This window comes from Neopelma chrysocephalum, unplaced genomic scaffold (assembly GCF_003984885.1).
Source record: "Neopelma chrysocephalum unplaced genomic scaffold, ASM398488v2 Primary Assembly neopelma1_23, whole genome shotgun sequence".
Lineage (NCBI taxonomy): Eukaryota > Metazoa > Chordata > Aves > Passeriformes > Pipridae > Neopelma > Neopelma chrysocephalum.
Window position 1 is genome coordinate 22,934,524 of NW_020897691.1, and position 18,667 is coordinate 22,953,190.

The 18,667-nt window shown below is 37.9% G+C and overlaps 1 protein-coding gene across 1 annotated transcript in view; it reads left to right on the plus strand.

Annotated features, from left to right (window-relative positions):
• The window catches only part of MAP3K5 (mitogen-activated protein kinase kinase kinase 5), a 104,490-nt gene that overhangs the window by 56,255 nt on the left and 29,568 nt on the right, over positions 1 to 18,667 (plus strand). Inside the window, exons 9-13 of the mRNA XM_027690150.1 lie at positions 4,547 to 4,706; positions 6,765 to 6,918; positions 7,449 to 7,556; positions 13,190 to 13,239; positions 17,185 to 17,280. Of these exons, the coding sequence (XP_027545951.1) occupies positions 4,547 to 4,706; positions 6,765 to 6,918; positions 7,449 to 7,556; positions 13,190 to 13,239; positions 17,185 to 17,280 (568 nt within the window). The remainder of the gene's footprint in view (positions 1 to 4,546; positions 4,707 to 6,764; positions 6,919 to 7,448; positions 7,557 to 13,189; positions 13,240 to 17,184; positions 17,281 to 18,667) is intronic.

Consider the following 18,667-nt stretch of genomic DNA (forward strand, 5'->3'; position numbering starts at 1 on the left):
ACTGACCCAGCTACTTTGAAACATGTCTTTCAAATATGTTTATAGTATAGACCCTGTGTGTGTCACTGGTCATTTATTTCTTGTCCACAGAATCATGAAATGCCAGGTTGAAAGATACCTCAAGGATCATCTGGTACAAACTTTCTTTGCAAAAGCACAGTCTAGACAAGATCATCCAGCATCCTATCCAGCAGAACCTTAGAAGTGTCCAATGTGAGCAAATCCACCATTTCCCTGGGGAGATTATTCCAATAGCTGATTCTTCAAGTTGTTAAAAGTTTTCATCTTGTGTCCAGTTGGAATCTCCCCGGGAGTAACTTGTACCCAATACCGCTCATCTTTTTCACGGGACTCCTTGTATAAAGGGAGTCTCCATCTTTGTAGCAACCCTTTAAACACTGAAATACGGTGATAGGGTCTCCCCTAAGCCTTCTCTTCTCAAGGCTGAACAAACCCAGCTCTCTCAGCCTTTGCTCATAAGGCAGGCTTCCCAGTCCTTTGATCATCTTTGTGACCCTTCTCTCTCCAGCCTATCCACATCTTTTTTGTATAGCAGGGACCAAAACTGAACACAGTGGCCTGTTCCAGGTGTGGCCTGACAAGCACTGAATAGAGTGTGATAATGGCTTATCTCTGTTGGCGATGCCCTTGTTGATACATCCCAACGCTGTGTTGGCTTTCTTTGCTGAAGTAGCACACTGTTTACTCATATTGAGCTCGTTGTTCTTCTGGATCCCCAGACCCCTTTTCACAGAACTGCTACCCGGTTGGGTAGATCCCAGCCTGTGCTGCAGTCCTGAATTATTTATGCTGTCCCAGGTGCAAAACCTTATATTTGTCTTTGTGCAACAAGGTTTGTCAGGTGGCCTGAGTTGTGCTAGATTCTGAAAAAAATTTAGTATTTTCTTTGTCTTGGGCTAAAGTTAATGTTTTAAACAAAAACAGGCAACATCACAGAGGTTGTATATGAAAATGTTTTGATTTTCTTTTCCTGTCCCAAGAATCCCTTATCTGCGTGTAGTTCTTTTGATGTCACGTCTTGTGTAATCTGTGTGTACAAGACCATTTGTTAGCATTAGTTAGTCCACCCACAGCGTTATCTGTAGCACATAGAAATTAGAGGAAGTCTGTCTTCTTGTGGGGGATCTGGAGAGAAGCAAGAACAAACCAGCTAAATTCAGTCTGGGTTACATGGAAATTATATTGATAGGCTGGGAAAGGTTAAGGAAGAATATGGTCACTAACAGCTTTTCAGAGGGTACATGAGGCTGTAATTAGAAGAAGCATATCTGATTACATTGGCAATGTTGTAAAAATCCAGTAAAAATAAGAATAAATCCATTATCCAAGAGAATTTTTACCAATCTGCATCAGATCAGAAAATTTGCCTTCTAAAATTTCCTACCTCTACTTGTCGGATAATAGCTCGTAAGTAAATGACCATGTGAATTATTAATGAAAACCCTCCTTCTATTTTCTAGTAGTATTGCTTTCTTAACCCTACAAAGTTGCAGAACTTTGAGCCCAGAACAGAACTGCAGTGGTCTCTGCAAGCTATGCAACTTTCACACACAAAGGATCCTGTAATATGAATTGTTCTGTCAATATTTGAGCAAGGAAAGCAGTTTATTTATAAACCTTCATAGTAATATTTAACTGGTAGTATCTACTTACTGTATCTTGTTTTCGTCACAAGCTGTGGGTATATTCTTGGCGTTATAAAAACAATGGCTTTTTTGGCATTAATAGTTCCTCTGTTTTGGCTGATTTATTTCAAAGGCCAAAATATTTTTCATAAACTGTTCTGGAATTCAGCTGCTGCTTTTTTTTCTCCCCCCAAGTTTATCATGGAAAGAAAGAATGTCTTGATTCTGCCTGGATTTTCTTATACTCTCAAAAACTTTTAAAGGTGGTGAAATGAAAATAAACTAATAAAAGATAAATTTACAAGGAGACCATGAACTCAGAATTAAATTCAGGAAAGTTCACTTTGCATGTTTCCATAGAAAGGTTTTTTTGTTCTACCACCCCCCAAAAAAGACCAAACCAACTGGAAAACAAAATAATCCACCACACCACCTTTATTAAATTAGAATTACAGTCTTTTGAACCTATCGCTGATGTTGTCACGTAGCAACTGCATTTTTCCAACTTGCCTTTCAGGGATAAGTAACTGTAGATAAGCTTGGTAGTGGAAGGTCAGCAAACTAGTGTGAGTTTTAGGACCAAGTACCTCATCTTTCTCAGAAGAGCTTGATGAGAGGGTGATGTTGTCTTCTCTAAGGTAATAGGATCTGCTCCATGGAATACTGGGGTAAAACTTCCAGTTTATCCAGACTACATAACAGTAATGATTTGAAAACTTGGTGTCATCAAGTATCATTGCTGCTACACATCCATCCTTTCTCCCACTATTTTCCTATAGCTCCCCCATATTGATCTGGGACTCAAAAGTCATTGCTGTCACCAGTCTTACCCTCCTAATAAACACTTCTCCCTGCCATGCAAGTAATTCCAGTCCCTCCCCATGTGAGTTGTACTTTTCATCAAAAGCACACTGTTTGTACCTTGCTTTACCTCTGTTCCCACGTCCGGAGCACTGAAGGGTTGTGATAGGTGGGTTCCTGCAGGTGCAGTGAAGCATGGCAGAACATGTAAACCTGTGAACCAGAAAGCAGTGCTGCTGTTCACTGTGGCAGATAGCTTGTCAGTGGTCACTGCAACTGTGTGTGCCATCACGCAGTACTTAGCCAAGGCCCTATGCACAGCTAAATTCCTCCCTTTCCCCTTCCTTCCAGCAAAGGTATATCCATATGAAATGATCCACATATCCCTGTGATACTAGCTCCTTACTTCCCTTGTGGTTGAGGTCATAATCAAAGCCTGTGGAAATTAGTAGGTGTCTGTCTGTTCTTATGCGTTGCTATCATGTGCATGCAAATGTTATAGACATTCTAGCAGAGCCTTGGGCCTTTGAGGGTATTGCTGAGGAGTGTTACTGTAGGATCCTGGGAGAGATTAATTTTTTCCATTTACTGTGTTTTGTGGATAGCATTCAGGTTTTGATTTCTAGAACCCAACTGAAGTTGAACACATTTAACACAAATTCCCCCTTCCTCTCCTACACTGACCAGTGTGGGTGTACATTCTCAAGTGGTCTCTTTGACAGTGTGAATGTATATAGCACCCAGGCTTAAAGCCTTGCAGAGCTGGTCTACATAGTGATGGTCACCACTGTACCTTGTGTAGCTGATGGAGGTGATGTATGTTGCATCGTGTCTGAGGCAGATCAGAGATATTTTGTAACATCTGTGGCATTGTTTTTCTCTTCAGGAATAACTAAAACTTATTTCCCAAGAGGAAAAAAATTATTTTTTTTATGATTAAAGAGCTATTTTGTTCTGTATGTTACTCAAGCATCACAATTTATTGTTAGCAAGCGAGCACAAAGTGTGAAATACAGATGTGAAATAAGCTATAGGCCACTTGGATACAATTTCACATTTTAAAACCATTTATTGTCTTGACATTGATAACATAAAAATGTGAACAATGTGATAAAACAAGATAAACTTTCTAGACTGAAATTATATATTGTAATGATACCCATTTTGATAGTATTTATTGCTACTTCCGCCATGAAGTAGCAAACCTACTCAAGGAAGGTTAAGGAAAAAATCAAGATCAACATTGAAATTTCTCGTGAATACTCAGCCTGAATATCAAGGCCAATGGAAGGTGATGTGGGAGGGAAACTGTCAGAGTGGAGTAGTGTGGGAAAAGTGAATAAAAGACTATGGTGAAGAGGCTTGTTCTGTAAGCTGCAAATTGGTTTATTTGCAGGGGAAGGTATAGCATGTCTCATGTTAGCTATATGTAGCAGCTCATATGAACTAAAAATCATCCTGAAGACCACAGGGGAGCCTGTAGTTCTCGGCAAACTTAGCAAGTCAAAATAAAACCTGAGGCTCTCCATAGTCTTGAGTTGCTAAGGGACTTATGAATATTAATAGATGTCTTTCATTGGGGTAGGACTTGCGGCAATTAAAAGAACATCACTGCTGGAAGAAGCTCAGTGGATCATCTGTTCCTTCTGCATGGGACCTTGTCTATAAAGGTAAGTTTGGGGCTTGGGGCTTGTAAGTCAAAAAAACAAAGCAGAAAAAAACATAATAGGTGCCTTATTCAGCATCTGTTAAGTTTTTGCAGCTATGTTGTGTAGCCTAAGGCCCCAATTTACCTTTACAGATGAGGTCCATGCAAGAACATAGGTAATCTGACTGTCGCCTTGTCCTGACAGTGATGTCTTAAAGTTACTTTCTTGAGAAGCCTTTAGGAAGAGGGGGAGGGGAAGAAAAAAGTCTGCTACCACTTAGGGTGTTTGGAAGGTATATAACATTAACCGGTAAGTATGATTTCCATCTTACTTTTTCAAAATGGAGAGGGTATAGTAATTTAAGCAATTAATAGATTTTAAATCAGGGAAATGGTCTTTTAAAACTGCATAAATACAAAATCTTGTGACCTATTATTCTCTTTACTACAGGAGTAAAGATCAGCAGCCTGCTTGGTAAAAAGGGGAGCTTGGAGAAACTGCAAAGCTATTGGGAAGTGGGATCTTTCTTGGGGGCCAGTATGTTGGCTAATGATCATATAAGAGTGATCCAGGCTTCAGAAAAGCTGTTTAAACTAAAGGCACCAGCATGGTAAGGTGATAAACAAGGCCATGTACATTGCTATGTATTAATTGGATTCCTTCAGCTTTCACATTCAGCACTGTATTTAGCTGACAGGAGATTAGTTTTGGGTTTTTTTAACAGATTTTACTCTCTGTGCATTGTTTCACTGTACTTTTGCCCAGACAACGGACTCTCTTCCTTTTTTGTCCTTATTCAGGAATAGATCTGATATGGGTCTTTAATTTGATGTCTGAGAAGGGCAGATTCACCATTGACATCAGGCTCTTCTGAGGGCAAAAGGGAAAGGAGGAGTTGGTTCTAGGCACCATACGTCAGCAGCTGCATTGCTGAAGAGAAGCGGTAGTGGCTTGAGAGTTCAGTCGTAACTGCCTGAAAGTTTTGGGGAATGTAGACAACTTTGCTAGAGAGGCCCGGTTATACCTTTAAATACTGTGATGGATATGGCACATACCAGTTGTTTTAGGAATTGAATATAAATGAGCCGTATGGTGTAAGCTTTGTCTTGTTACAATTGAGAAGACTGCAGATTAAAGTCCAATTGACAGAAAGGTTATAAATCTAGGGTTAAAGACACCCCTGTAGACTCAAAGTCTGTTATGCAAAGGCCAAGAGATGTGTACTCTGACAGCATGTTCCCAACACCTGTTCCACTTTTGATATAGGCAGCAATTAGGGACCAGTCACTACTCATTAAGGACTGGGATCCTGTTAGCTGGGGAGAACCAGGACTCCTTTCTGACTAAAAAAGTTTTCACGGTGCCAATTGAAAGAATGCGTGTGTCGCAGCCTGTGTATTCTTGTCAATTTATAAAGGCTCCAGAAGCTTATCAGAGGGGAGTGTATGTATATGTGCTAAAATATGGAAATGCTCAACTTCTGCATTGACATAACATAGGAAACTGTCAAAATTAGGAACTCTAATTTTCTGACAAAATGTTTCATAAATGCTATTCACAGTGTATTTATTTGCAAGGTTTTCCATTTTTCCTATGTGTATATTTTACCGACAGCCTAGATAGCACTCTCTGGAAGTCTCCTGGTAGAATTTTCTGGACTTTATGAATGCTTGGTTGTCAGGATTTTATGTACCCCAGTGCCTTTGGGTTTTAAGTGGATTAAACTCTGAAAATACAGCACACTCATTTGTGCTTCAGGAAGAATTTCTCCTGTGAGCAATTATTTCCTAGTCTGTTGCCTGCTTTATAGCAGGGCTCACTTGGCACAAATGGGAGTAGATACAGTACTTTAAGCTGGATATCCTCATGGCCTAAGAAGGATGATTGGAAATTGTACAGCTATAGAAGTATTCACAAAAGACCCTCTGAGTTTACATTATATCTTCTTGTCATGAGCTTGAAAACAAAAGCTTCCATGAATAGCCTAATGTTGATAAAGTGATAGCTGTGATAAATCCTCTTTTATCATGTATATCTCATTGCTGTAGTATTCATAAAGATTGCATGAGATTATGTGTGCAACCTTTTTTTTTCTAAAATACCAAGAAAAAGCAATGTTATGAAGGAGCCCCATAAATCAGCACCAGAAAGCAGAACAGCAGAGAGAGGGATGAACTGCATTTAGGGGAGACATTCAGCACTGCTGTTGTCCTTCCCTAACAATGCCAAAAAACTGCTTAGCATAGCTGTTGTCATCTTTATGGGATAACCAATTCCAGAAACATCATGTTTTAGAAATCTGTGTAAAATAATTGTCAATGCAGACACAATACAGAAGACAGAATACTGTAGGAAGTTAAACTACTGGACTTTTCACTTGAATTTTTTTTGAGGTAGGTTGCTAGTGAAACAAATTGGACATGGGCTCACTTACGTGGATTTAGCTATATCATGAAGTGTGATAGAAGACAATATGTGGTATTAGGAATATGTGCAGGAAGGAGTGTCATTTATATTTGAGTTGACTAGCACCTTTGTTTCCAATTCTAATTGGGAATTGCTGCTATGAAAAGCAATCCTAGAGAAGCAAAATGTTACTGGCAGTCTTGGTGTATTTATTTACAAACTGTATTAAATTTACTATCTGTGTATGTTTGGATGATCACAGGTACCTGAAGTCTATTGTAGAGACTATTTTGATATATCAGCATTTTAAGAAACTGACTCCAGAGCAACATACGGCCACTCAGGAACTTGTCGATTTCTGGATGGACTTCCTTGTTGAAGCCACAAAGACAGATGTGACTGTAGTTCGATTTCCAGTAAGTGGCTGTTTTGTTGGGTCTTAGGGGATTTGCAGAGGTGCTTGTTGCTTTTGAGAAAATCTTTTGATCTGGTGGCTACAGTTCATGGTGGTCAAAAAGCAGTTCGATTTAGGTTAATGTGTTTCTCTAGCCAAATATGCTTCTACCAAAAGATGATAAAGGCATACCATGAATCTTCTCCACATAGGAGGTGGACATTCTAGAGTGGCAGTGCAAGAGAATGAGTTGTGACAGAAAGATTTTCAAAACCTGATAGTTTTCAAAAAAGTAGTTTGCAAAATTGATATATGCTGCCAATTGACTCATAGTAGCCTTATATAAAAAACCTAAAGTAAAATTGGCTTTTTTGTAGTCTTAAATTACTGTCAGCCATACTAAACTAGCCCTGTACCTAAAATTTTGCCTTTCATTGTTTCCCCTGCTTTTCTTGCTGTGGTATGACTACAGAAATAGTTCTAACAGATTTCAATACTTTTTGAAGTTCCACAGATTTTGCACTAACTATTAAAAATATTTTTTTCTACTAGGTTTTAATATTAGAACCAACCAAAATCTATCAGCCCTCATATCTCTCTATCAACAGTGAAGCTGAGGAGAAGACTGTATCCATCTGGCATGTGCTGCCTGATGACAAGGTATACCATGATGTTGTCTGTAATTGTAACTTTTTTCACAATTTAAAAGTATGCATGGTACATAGTGCATGTAACATATAGCCAGTTACATCTAATGATGATTCTGAAAAGTAGAAAGGTGTTCTAGTAACACACAGGAAGATGCTGTGAACATATATTGCTGTGCTTAAGATTGTCCTGATTTTCAATGGATCTTTCGTCTCCCATCGTTTTTCAAAATAACTTGCATCTTCTTTCAGGTTGTTTTAAACCAGTGAATAATATACAACAAGTCTGTTGCTTAAGATTTCGTAAGTAATTTACAATACACTGTCATCATACCAATAACATAGCATAAAATTGCTTATACAAACAGAGCTTTCTTCCTCTACTTGCAGTTTTACTTGTCAGCTGTGATAAATATTCTAATATGAAAGTAATAGAGACTGGTATGTTAAAATGGGAGCGGAATCAATCAAAAGCCAAATAAGTATGTGGCAGAAGGATAGATGGATGCTCTAGAAATTGGAAAAGCTGGGAAGTCCTATGTCAAGGTGTGAGATAGCCAGATGTATTTGGAAAGGTGCTTAGAAAAACTGGAGATGGAAGGGAAGAGGAAAACCTGGAATGGTTATTACATTCTGAGATGCTTAGGAAGCAAAATGTTGGTAAGGGGGAAGACAGGGAGGATGTCGTAGAACCCTGGAGAAGGATGACAGCACAGAAACATGAAGGGGTATATGAAGAGTAAAAGGAGACTGAGTTAGCTTAAGGCAAAACACTGGGGATGGTGTGATTTGTAAGAACTAGCACTGTTCATTCTTCTGTGGCAGCATTTTATTTGCCTGCAGGATTAGAGTGCAAAGACCTGTTTTTTAGGTAATCATAGAATTGTTCAGGTTGGGAAAAACCTTTAAGATCATCAAGCCCAACTGTTAACCTAGCACTGACAAGTCCACCATCTTCAGCCTTCCCAACTAGTAGTCTGTAAAAGGAGAAACATTTTTGAACTCAAAATACAGTGAGGCTCTACTGCTTAGAGTTTTTGTTATGAGTTTATGAGAAAATATGAATGGCAGCTGAAATAGCATCTTCAGAGCACAAACTGAAATGTTTGCCTAGACCAATGAATTTCTGTTTATTTGTTGTTTACTCTGATGTTTTTTGAAGTAGGTTTAGCCTCTGAGAATAATTTAAAAAATAAATTTATACAATTCTTGGGCAAAATAAAAATTTACCCCACAGTAAAGAATTATTTGTCAGTATTACAGACTAAATCTTGCTATTCTAAAGTACCTGTTTTGAAAGTATTTCTGTATTCAGAATTTGGCTTATTTAGAAACTACTTGTACTTACATATTGGTTTTGCTTTTGTGTGCTTTTTTGTGCATGTATTTAGTTCATCTACAGACAATACTTTCCATTCTGTTAAGTGGCTTAACTGTAGCATAAGAAGAAACATAGGACTAGAAGGAATTTTCTGGACTGTTGAGTCCCGTTCACCTCTGTTGCAGACACTCTTGCCATATAATGTTTCACATAAACTGGTCAAGCTCTGTCTGAATACTAGTGTAGGTTTCACAGTTGACCGATCATGCTGGAAAGTCGTTTGAGAATTTCACTGCACCTCTAGAAGAGACGAGAGTGGAATACTACTGGTGAAGTAGAAGAGTGTTACTTTAAGTCTTCTCGTTTTCAATCTGAATTTGTTTGTTGTCATTTCATACACACTTGTTCTTTTGCTAACATAGTGTTTATATTAAGCGGCTCCTTTCTCTCTTTGAGAAAACTTTACCTTACTGTATTTTTAAGGAGAATCCTAAAATCTCTTAGCGTGGGTTTTTGTGTAGGTTTCTTTTTAGGCAAAACAAATAGGCTTGGTATACTGGCCGCTCATGGCACCTCATTCCTATGACTTCTTATGTTCCAGTTTGAGTTAACCTTCCTTGAGCATGTGCACTCACTCCAAAAATAGTATTGCATGGTGCATTCATTTATCGTTTAGGTACTGGGATATTTTGCTTGATACTTGCAGCAATAGCCTTTTTCAAATCTGCATCACTTGACTGCCCAGTTATCCTGTGACTGAGAGAAGGATTTGGATGTATCAGTCTATACATGTTTGGTGTTCAGAAGATAGGTATTTTGGCTTTGCAGGGTTTGTAACCTTCGCTTTGTAGCATTTTCCATTATTATAAATCTGTTATCCTGTGTTTAAAGTTTCTTTGTAGTATGTTATACCTTCTCTTTGTCTTTTCCCCTCCTCCTTCCTGATATGAGGCGTGTATCTTTGTATTTTCTGTGGATTAGTGTTTTCCTGGTTTTGCTGCCCTAGTGTTAAGCAGTAGCATTAGACATTAAATGCACTTCCTAGTACTTTTGCTCTGGCCAGAATCCTTACTGTGGTAAGCTTATTGAGTAGCCAGGGATCTGATTAATACTCAGTGCAGGCATCCTTGCCCTGAGAGCCATCATACCCATCAAAAGAATGCAATGGGCAATTTGGTAGTTACCCTTTCAGCTGTACAATTATAGTCTGTTGCAATTTGTCAAAAGTCCTTAGAATCCATCAGAAACCTTACAGGGAGAAAAGGGACTAGAAAAATTTGGAGGCACCAGCTTCCTTTTCAGCTGAATATAACCAATATAATATTTGTCTTTGCTATAAGATGTTGTGAAGGAAAATGATTTATTGTGTCAGCCCACTGCAAAGAGGAATGCTTGTACTTTGATCCTTACTAGGCCGAAAACAGGCATTTTAGAGGCTGATTAACAAGGAAATACCACCTGTCTCTACTGCAAGGACATGTTAGACAGTTGGGTTTGGAAACTTCATCTGTCCAATTTCAATGTACCAACTATAGGTCTGTCAGAGCTTCAGATTTCAGTTCATTTTGGTGCATAAATTAATGGTTGTACTTGTTTTCCAGAATTCGGTCAGTGCTCCAAGAATAAGATTTGTGAGTTACAAAGCATATGAACTTCCTTTCATGCACAAAAAAAGCTGAATTTTCATTTCAAATCCAAACTGGAACTCAGTGGAGCCTGCAGCTGGCACTTTTGTATTAAATAGACAAATAACAGTCAATACCAGGATAAATAATGTGGCCTCTTCCTTTTCTGTTGCTTTTTTTAGAAACATATCTTAACATTTATGTCATTACTACTGAGTTTAAGATAAACAAATGCCTACAAAAATCAGACAGCATTTTATTTTGTAGAATGCACATTACCTTTGCCTTGCAGTTCCCTAATTTTAGCAGCCCTTTCCGCATGGGGTTAGAGGAATGCAGCAGTGCTGTTTTTAAGTTTGAACTAGAACAGCCTGTCTCTGTTTCATGTTGGCTTCTGAATCCATTTTGAGTTTTGTTTTGGGTAGTTGATGTTTTTTTGCCTAACCAAAGAACAGATGCTGAATTTGGATAGCATGCCTGATATATTTACTCCAGTGTATTCAAAACCTGGCAAGATCATGAAGGAACATAACTTTTATATTATGTCATTGCTTGAGAACTTTGTGTAGTAAGACGTATCAGTTTAGGAGAGATTAGTTGCACATAGATTACAGGTAAAATCCACAATACTTATGTTTCTTGTTATGTTTCTTGAGCATTTCTGCCTGCCAGGACATATATTTTAATTTATTTAGATTATTCCTAGGGACCCCTGGTGGCCTAGTGGTTAGCATGCAGGACTCTCACCTCTGCAACCCAGGTTCAAATCCAGCCAGTTCCCCGGGCAGATGGAGCCCGTTAGCCCTGTGAGGCCATCCATCTATGAGAAGGTCACTCTAAACAAACCTACGTCCTGAGGACCTCACTGCCATTGTCCAAGCTTGCTTGGCCCCGGCAGATGAACCTTAGGATTAAAGGGCTCAGTTCAGCGCAGGCTGTGTCTCACCTAAAAAACCCATTGCACAGGCTGGAAAGGTAAAAGACCTTTCCCCAAATCTTCGTTCGCGAAGACTGGCCATTATATATATATATATATACATTATTATATAGATTATTCCTAATAGTGCATAGCACCAATAGCTGAGCTCTGAAAATTGGAAACTGACAGACTTTGTATATGAAGGGAGGAGTAAAAGACAGTGCAGAAACACCTCCTTATTAGCAGAGGGATTGAGTTGGTGATCTTTCTTCATGCAAGAGAACCAGGCAACTCAAATAGTAGTTTCACAAACTCCTCATGCTAGCATCAGTTAGTACTTCTACTTCAAGATGCAATCTCAACTTTTCCTAATATCAGGCTGTTCTCCTGTTCCTATACACCATTGGAGAAACCCTAACTCTGTTTAACATTGAAGAGATACTGGAGTATCTCTTTGTACTTTACAATTATAATAGCGTGAAACTTGTGCATCAAGAAAGATATTTGCTTGCATTTTTGGTACATTGCCTTAGGCATTTCATATTAACATCACAACCTTTAATGTGATTTGAGCAGGAAGGAAGAATTATAGGTCAGGGAAAATAGGATGTAGGAAACCTTATAGAAAGCTGTTATAGCTGGGACAGTAATTTCCACTGTCATTTCCTGCACATTGTGCAACTCTTTTGGCAGTGTGTCTGTTCTGACTTCTGTGTATTTCACTATTCAATAAACATTTTATAATCTACACATTTTAAAGTCTTATTTTGGAATATATTTGATTATGTTTGTGTTTGACACTATGCCCTTATGCTATAAATTTACGTCTTAGTAAGAAAGGTCTGTGAATTTTAATTGCTTGGATTGCTACAATGCCAAATGAAATTCAGCTCTAGAAAGCAGAGGTTCTTCAAATATGTTCCTCATTGTGACGGGATCACAACATTGCCAGGGCTGTGAGGTGGTGTAGTTGCACCTTTTGCTGAAAGAAGAATGTTTTCATTAGAAGATACAAAAGACTTCTGTTTGCTAACAGTAAAGTTTTATTAGAATATAAACATAGAGCAATATGACTGTCTACAGAGAGAACTCAGTTCTGCTGAATGTGACAGCTGTAAGTTTAAAAGATCTGAAAAAAAAGTGAGGCCTGGCACTTTGTGTTTTCATAGAGTGGTTTCTTTCTTCCAGCCATGTTTATTACTCCAGCAGCTCTTAGGGGTTTTGGTACATTCTTACTGCTCTCTTCTGGATTCCTAGTGAAATAGTCTCCTTTCTGTTTCTTTGGACACTTTGTCTTCAGATTTGCTTCCCTGAGCAATTTCCCCTACTTTTCAAGAATTTGCCACTTTGCTCTTCTCCATTAGATTTTCTACTTGTAGCTTTCTCCACCTGGTCTTCCCACATATTAGAGGATTGAGCGTGCAGAGCAGGCTCTTGTTATTCTCAGAGGTGGAATATTTTTCCCCCCACTTTCCAGAGGGCTGCATGTTCAGTATCCAGACAAGGCTATACTGGCAGCTCTTGTTATCTTCTGTTTTGAATGTTTTCTAAAATAGTATATTGTGTTTGCAGAGTAAACAGTAAGGAAATAACCCAAAACTTCTATCTAGAACTTCTGTTGCTTTGGTTTGAGGTGAAAAAAATGCCCTGAAAAATAACTGTTAACAGTTGACTGTTGTAATTTAAGTGTTTCTCATTCCATCTCATGATATGCCTACTGGCACTTCATCTGTAGGAAGGAATGTTTTATTTATTTATATATTTTCTACTCTGTGTTACAGAAAGGTATCCATGAGTGGAACTTCTGTGCTGCTTCTATCAGGGGAGTAAGGTAAGTTGTTTCCATTTTGTGTTTTGAAATGAAAAGAGTAACTGAATGAATGTTGTGTTAAGCTGCCGCTGTGAACCTAGGAGTGACACTGATATTCTATGACTGCTGTAACCTCTTTGTATCATGTCTTTGTCTTAGTCTCTTTTTTCCCTCTAGGATTTATCTGTACTTTTTCATCCTGCAACTTTCCACTTTGCTTTTAGTGTAATTAAAAAAAGTCCAGAAAACTTATGTTTTTTAGATAGTCATTGCTCTGTTCTAATAATAACTGTTCGACACATAAAGCTGTTGCTATGTCTGCAGGATGTTTTTGCACAGATGGATAGTTCTTTTTCCTTCCAAAAAGTAACTTAAAAAACCAAACTATCAATAGGCACAAAGATTCAATCCTGTGGGATTCAGCTTATTTTAGGCAAAAATTGCAATGATATGCTTAGTTCAGTCTGGTTTGGGTTTTGGTTACAGTATGTTTTCGTTTGCTTCTAAAAAAAAAAAGAGGGGGAAAAAAAGGATTTGTTTGTATATTGTCCTTTTGGTTTTCCTTCCCCTACGCCTTATTAAACCACGCTATGGTCAATACTGTTTCTGGTGTACCCTCTTGCATTTGTTATTTAAACTGTGAATTATCATTTAACTTGTCAATTTAATTTCCAAACTGTTCTTCTGAACAGATGTCTAAAACAACTCAGATGACTTTACAGTGAGCCAAGAGTCACTGTGAATTCTTAGAGAACTCTCTGGCTGCCTCCATGAGTAGCTGCAAGAGGAAATATTTATCTTATGCAAGCATAAAAAAGAATGAGCTTTTTTTTTCTTTTAAATATAGACAAATTTCTGATCACTTCATTTTTCAGTGTTTTACAGTTTTATGAAGGCAAGTATTCTTTGGAGTGGGAGAACCTTCAGAACCAGGCCTGCTTCTAATCTATTTTTGTATCAAGACTATTTTTGGCTACTTTGAAACTCCTAGACTTAAAGCGGTCTAGGAGAGTTCCCAGCATTATGAGGATCCTCAGCCTTTCTAGGCTAGTAAGAATCAGCTTTAGAAATGCAGCCTTAATGTACAAGGCAGGTCTTTGTACATGATCTTGGAGGCTTTTTCAACAAAGACCTCCATAAATATTTATGGCATTACATAAGGAGGCAGACTGGCCTAAAGAGACATCTAGCATTGAAATGTTTCTGGTAAATACTTGGCAGAAGTGACAGAGGGTCACTTCTTCTGCGTGCTGCATAACAGCCAGTGTAATCAGTGCTTTGTTTCACGAGTAATGGGGTTCAGCTCTCAAGAACTGCAAAGCAACTTGGTAAGTATATAGAACTCTCTGAGCAGAACAGTGCTAGATCACACTCTGTGTGCAGGCAGTTATAGTAACTGGCTTTAGCGTGAGAAACTCATCGATTAGCGGTTTGTGTGCCAATGTAAATATCTTTACTTTTGCCATATGCCTTCTTGACCTCTTAAATACAAATGTTTCTTATTGAATCAGGCCAGAAAGTGCTGTTATTCTTAAAGGCTTTATCAGAGCTTTTGGAACATGGCTGCTACCACAAGGTGCTTTATTTTTCCAATGGAAAAACAAAAAATCAAGTGGCAGACTGAAGTTGCTAGACTACAAGTTGGCTTTATCTCACTGTTTAGAACAAGTCCTGAATTATGAAATACATGCTACTTGTGGTGTTTCTGTGAGAAAGTGCCTCAGAGGTCATCCTGATGAATATAGTGTTAGAAACAGTGGAAAAGTTGGATTCAGATCTGCATCCAGTTTCCTTCGTAGCTTAAGAACTTAGACAAGCTTAACACAAGGTTATTTGTCTTCTGTTCCAAGTTCTTGGAGCTTTGAATCTCGTCAGACAGCTTAATTACAACAGTGAGAGGTGTCTGTGCTGCTACACTTCTAGAAAACATACAAAAGTTCCACACAGCTGCTTTTCTGTGGTTGCTGCCAGTGTTCAACTGTTTCATCTTCTGCTTCATCTGGAAGTACTAGTAATCAGTAGTTACAGCATTTGCAGTGTTTCTCATTGACTAAGGGGAGTTGTGGATGTACATGAGCTTGGCACAAGGCCATGCTATGCTGTGCTTCCCTGTTTGTTTCTGGAGTTTTGCAAATTCAGCCCCAGTTCTGCTGTTGTAGAAGTCAGTGGGTACTACATCTGCTCGGGCACTGTCAAAATGAGGCATTCCTGAGCAATGTCACTTTTTAGAGTCACTTTTTAGAACTTGGGTGTTTTTTTACTTCAACAACTTTTTTTCTGGGAGGAAAGCAACATATAAGCAATGTAAATGCTCACCTAAAGGTCTTAAATGTTTATGAATTTGCATGGCCTCTGTGTACACTCCACATTCTAAACCCTTTATTCACTGCTGTGTTAGTCAGTGGTTTCTGGGCATGTCAGGTTTCAGCTGACAGTTCATTCAGTAAAATGCTTAAATGCGCATGGAACTTGAAATGAATGAGTAATTCTGTTAATATCAGTTACTCCATGTCTAGGGAGTTTACTTATATGCCTGAAAAACTTGAATTAAAAGATGGTTTAGAAACTGGAGACAGTGACTGTCTTCCCAAATGTGTACATTACTTAGCATTTATGAATTTTTCCTAATGTGAAAATAAATGAGTCACCATACCCAAAGACAAATATTTTTATCATGAAGTTTGCTCTCCTCATAAGAATCTTTATGAAAGGCAGACACCCTAACTTGTCTAAAGAGCCATTTATTTATCAAAAATTACCAGGCTCTACAATAGAAGAATCATAAAGGAGGGCAAGGATCAGACAACCTTAGACACTTTTTAAAGGCTGAAAATTCCAAGTGTTTCCTCATACTTAAAAAAACCCTGTTATGTTAATCAAATTGTCAGTCCTTTAGCACAACTTTATTGTACCATAAATTAAGGAAAAACATAATGGCATCTTGATCCAGCGAAAATAGATTGATTTCACTAGGACTGTGGATGTGGTCCAGTATATTAATAATATAAATAATGAGACTTACTTTGTCTTGATTTCTCACATACTACATTACATTCCCGTGTAACACCTCTAGCCATCTTTTTTTCCCTCTTTTTGAATATAGTAACGATCAATTATACTGCATTAGCTTGACAGCTGGCACTCAATATGTGACAAAGTTACAAGAAGAGCTATTTCAAATAAAATTTAATATTTTCTTTAAGGAGCAGAGTAATGACATGCATATAAAACAGTTCTCATGAATCTTTACAAGAGCTGCAGCCTACTTGGGGTGGAAAACTGACAACTGTACCAGAGTTTGCACCTCTTCTGTTTTTCTATTGAGACATCCGTGCATCTATAAGAAAATGGCATTCTTGCCTTATTGTTACCTTTGTTCTCCAGTTATAGCAGATAAAACCAAAACTGAAGGAAGATGTGGGTGGGCAAGGGGGGTAAAGTCATTCACCTCATACTTGGATGCTGACTTATTTTAAAAATATTTTTCTTATGTACTATCAATGTACCAATTAACAAAGCACTGATCAGAAATTTTTGTGTTCAAGATTGAGCTGTGGCTGATGTCTAAAGAAGGAAGAATTCATGATTTGAGTTCAAAGTCCAGTTTTCTAATATGATCCTGAAAGGATGTTTCATCCTGGCTGCAGGAGTGAAAATTAAGGGCCTTACCTAAATGCACTGAAGAAAAAAGTGTTACAGGTCAATGGAAATATTCCAATGAATTTCTTTGCTCCTGCTGTTTCTTGGGCAATCCGTGGACAACGGGGCCAGCTGAATGATAGCAAACAGCAGAATGTGAACTTCAGAGGATAGAAGAGGGTAATTTTACAATAAGGAAAAACTATGGCTTCTCACCAGGTTTAATCTGGTGCTTTCCCATGTTAAATGGGTTGATCTGTATGGTTTGACAAAGCTGGTAGAAGTCCAAATGCATCTTTCCAATAACTTGCTTGGCTGTTCTTTCAGCATTTCGAAGTTTGAAGAACGATGCTGTTTCCTATACGTGCTGCACAACTCAGATGACTTTCAAATCTATTTCTGCACAGAACTTCATTGCAAAAGGTCTGTCATGGTTATTTCAGAAAAAAGCATGGCCTGTGATGGGGTAGATGGTGTCTTCATGCACAACAGGGACTGACTGTTTCAGAGCTATGGTGACAGTTGATCTGAGCATCATAAGTGGTCACCTATGAAAGCTTAATACTACAGTACCCTGGAGATATGATGTATGAAGGGTCAAAGTGCAGGCTGAGACAAACAGTAGAAACAAATGCAGTTACAAATTTAATTATTTTTTTACACACCTTCCTGGGATTAGTTTTGTAATACTTATCGTATTAAGGCTTACTAAAACTTTCTGTTTGCCCCCAGTTCAACAAAGCATCCTAAACTTAAAAATGGACTTTCTGAAGTGGGAACATGTGGGTTAACAAGAAAGTCAAGATTTTTCTTTAACTGTAACTACAATTTTATTTGCAATTTTGAGGAAGCACACTTTATTTCTTTTACCTTAGCAAATGTTTACGTAAGTAAGATTGTTTCTGTGTCCGTGCAGGATAATTGGCAAGGGTTTCTTGCACAAAATTAGGAGTGTTGCAGTTTTTCTAGGCTGTGTTTCTGTTCCATAAGCTCGAGGGCTGTGGTCTCGAATTGATCCAAGAGGCATTTCCAGAGGAAATTTCATGTCTTTTTGTGCTAAAAAAGGCTGCAACTTTGCCTAAAATTAATACTCTCTATTAATGACTGTGGCCACCTCCCAGCCCAATCTCTAGATTGTTTGCTCATCCATTCTAGTTCATATAGGTTCTTTTACCATGTTCATTCCCCTTCATATCTGAGCTCTTCTTAAGAGATAAGTAAGTATGACATGATTTTTGTACTTACATTCTTTCAAAAGGATAGAAGTCATATATAATACTATTTTTTAATGAAAAGGTTCAAAATAGACATCCTTTTCATTCAAGCAAAAACTCGAAACTGGCATTCCTACGCTACAAAAACTCTTCCAAAGGTAGGCAGGACTTCTAGGCATTTCTCATGATACTTCAGTGTTTTCATTGGACATAAAGAAATGATGGTATAGGATGAGAATTTTACCTGGGCTGTAGATTTTGAAATACGAATTTCATTAATAATTTCAGATATCATGGATGTCTTGTACATATAAAAAAAGAGTATGTAAAAGAAGTAGAAAAACTGCAGATTTTGACCGTTAATTCTTCATGTAAACAAAATTTTCCTTTTCTTCTGATAAGCAAAGTTTTACACTGAATTTATACTGACTGTATAAATTATATATAGTTATATATTACTGTTATATAATATGTGATTATATTAGATAATACTTACTGTACTGAAGTCCTCTCTTTGTTCATTCATTACTTTAGAGAGAAGTGTTTTCTTTGTCTTCATACTGTTTTAAGTATTTGCTTTTCTTCTCTCTTTTTTA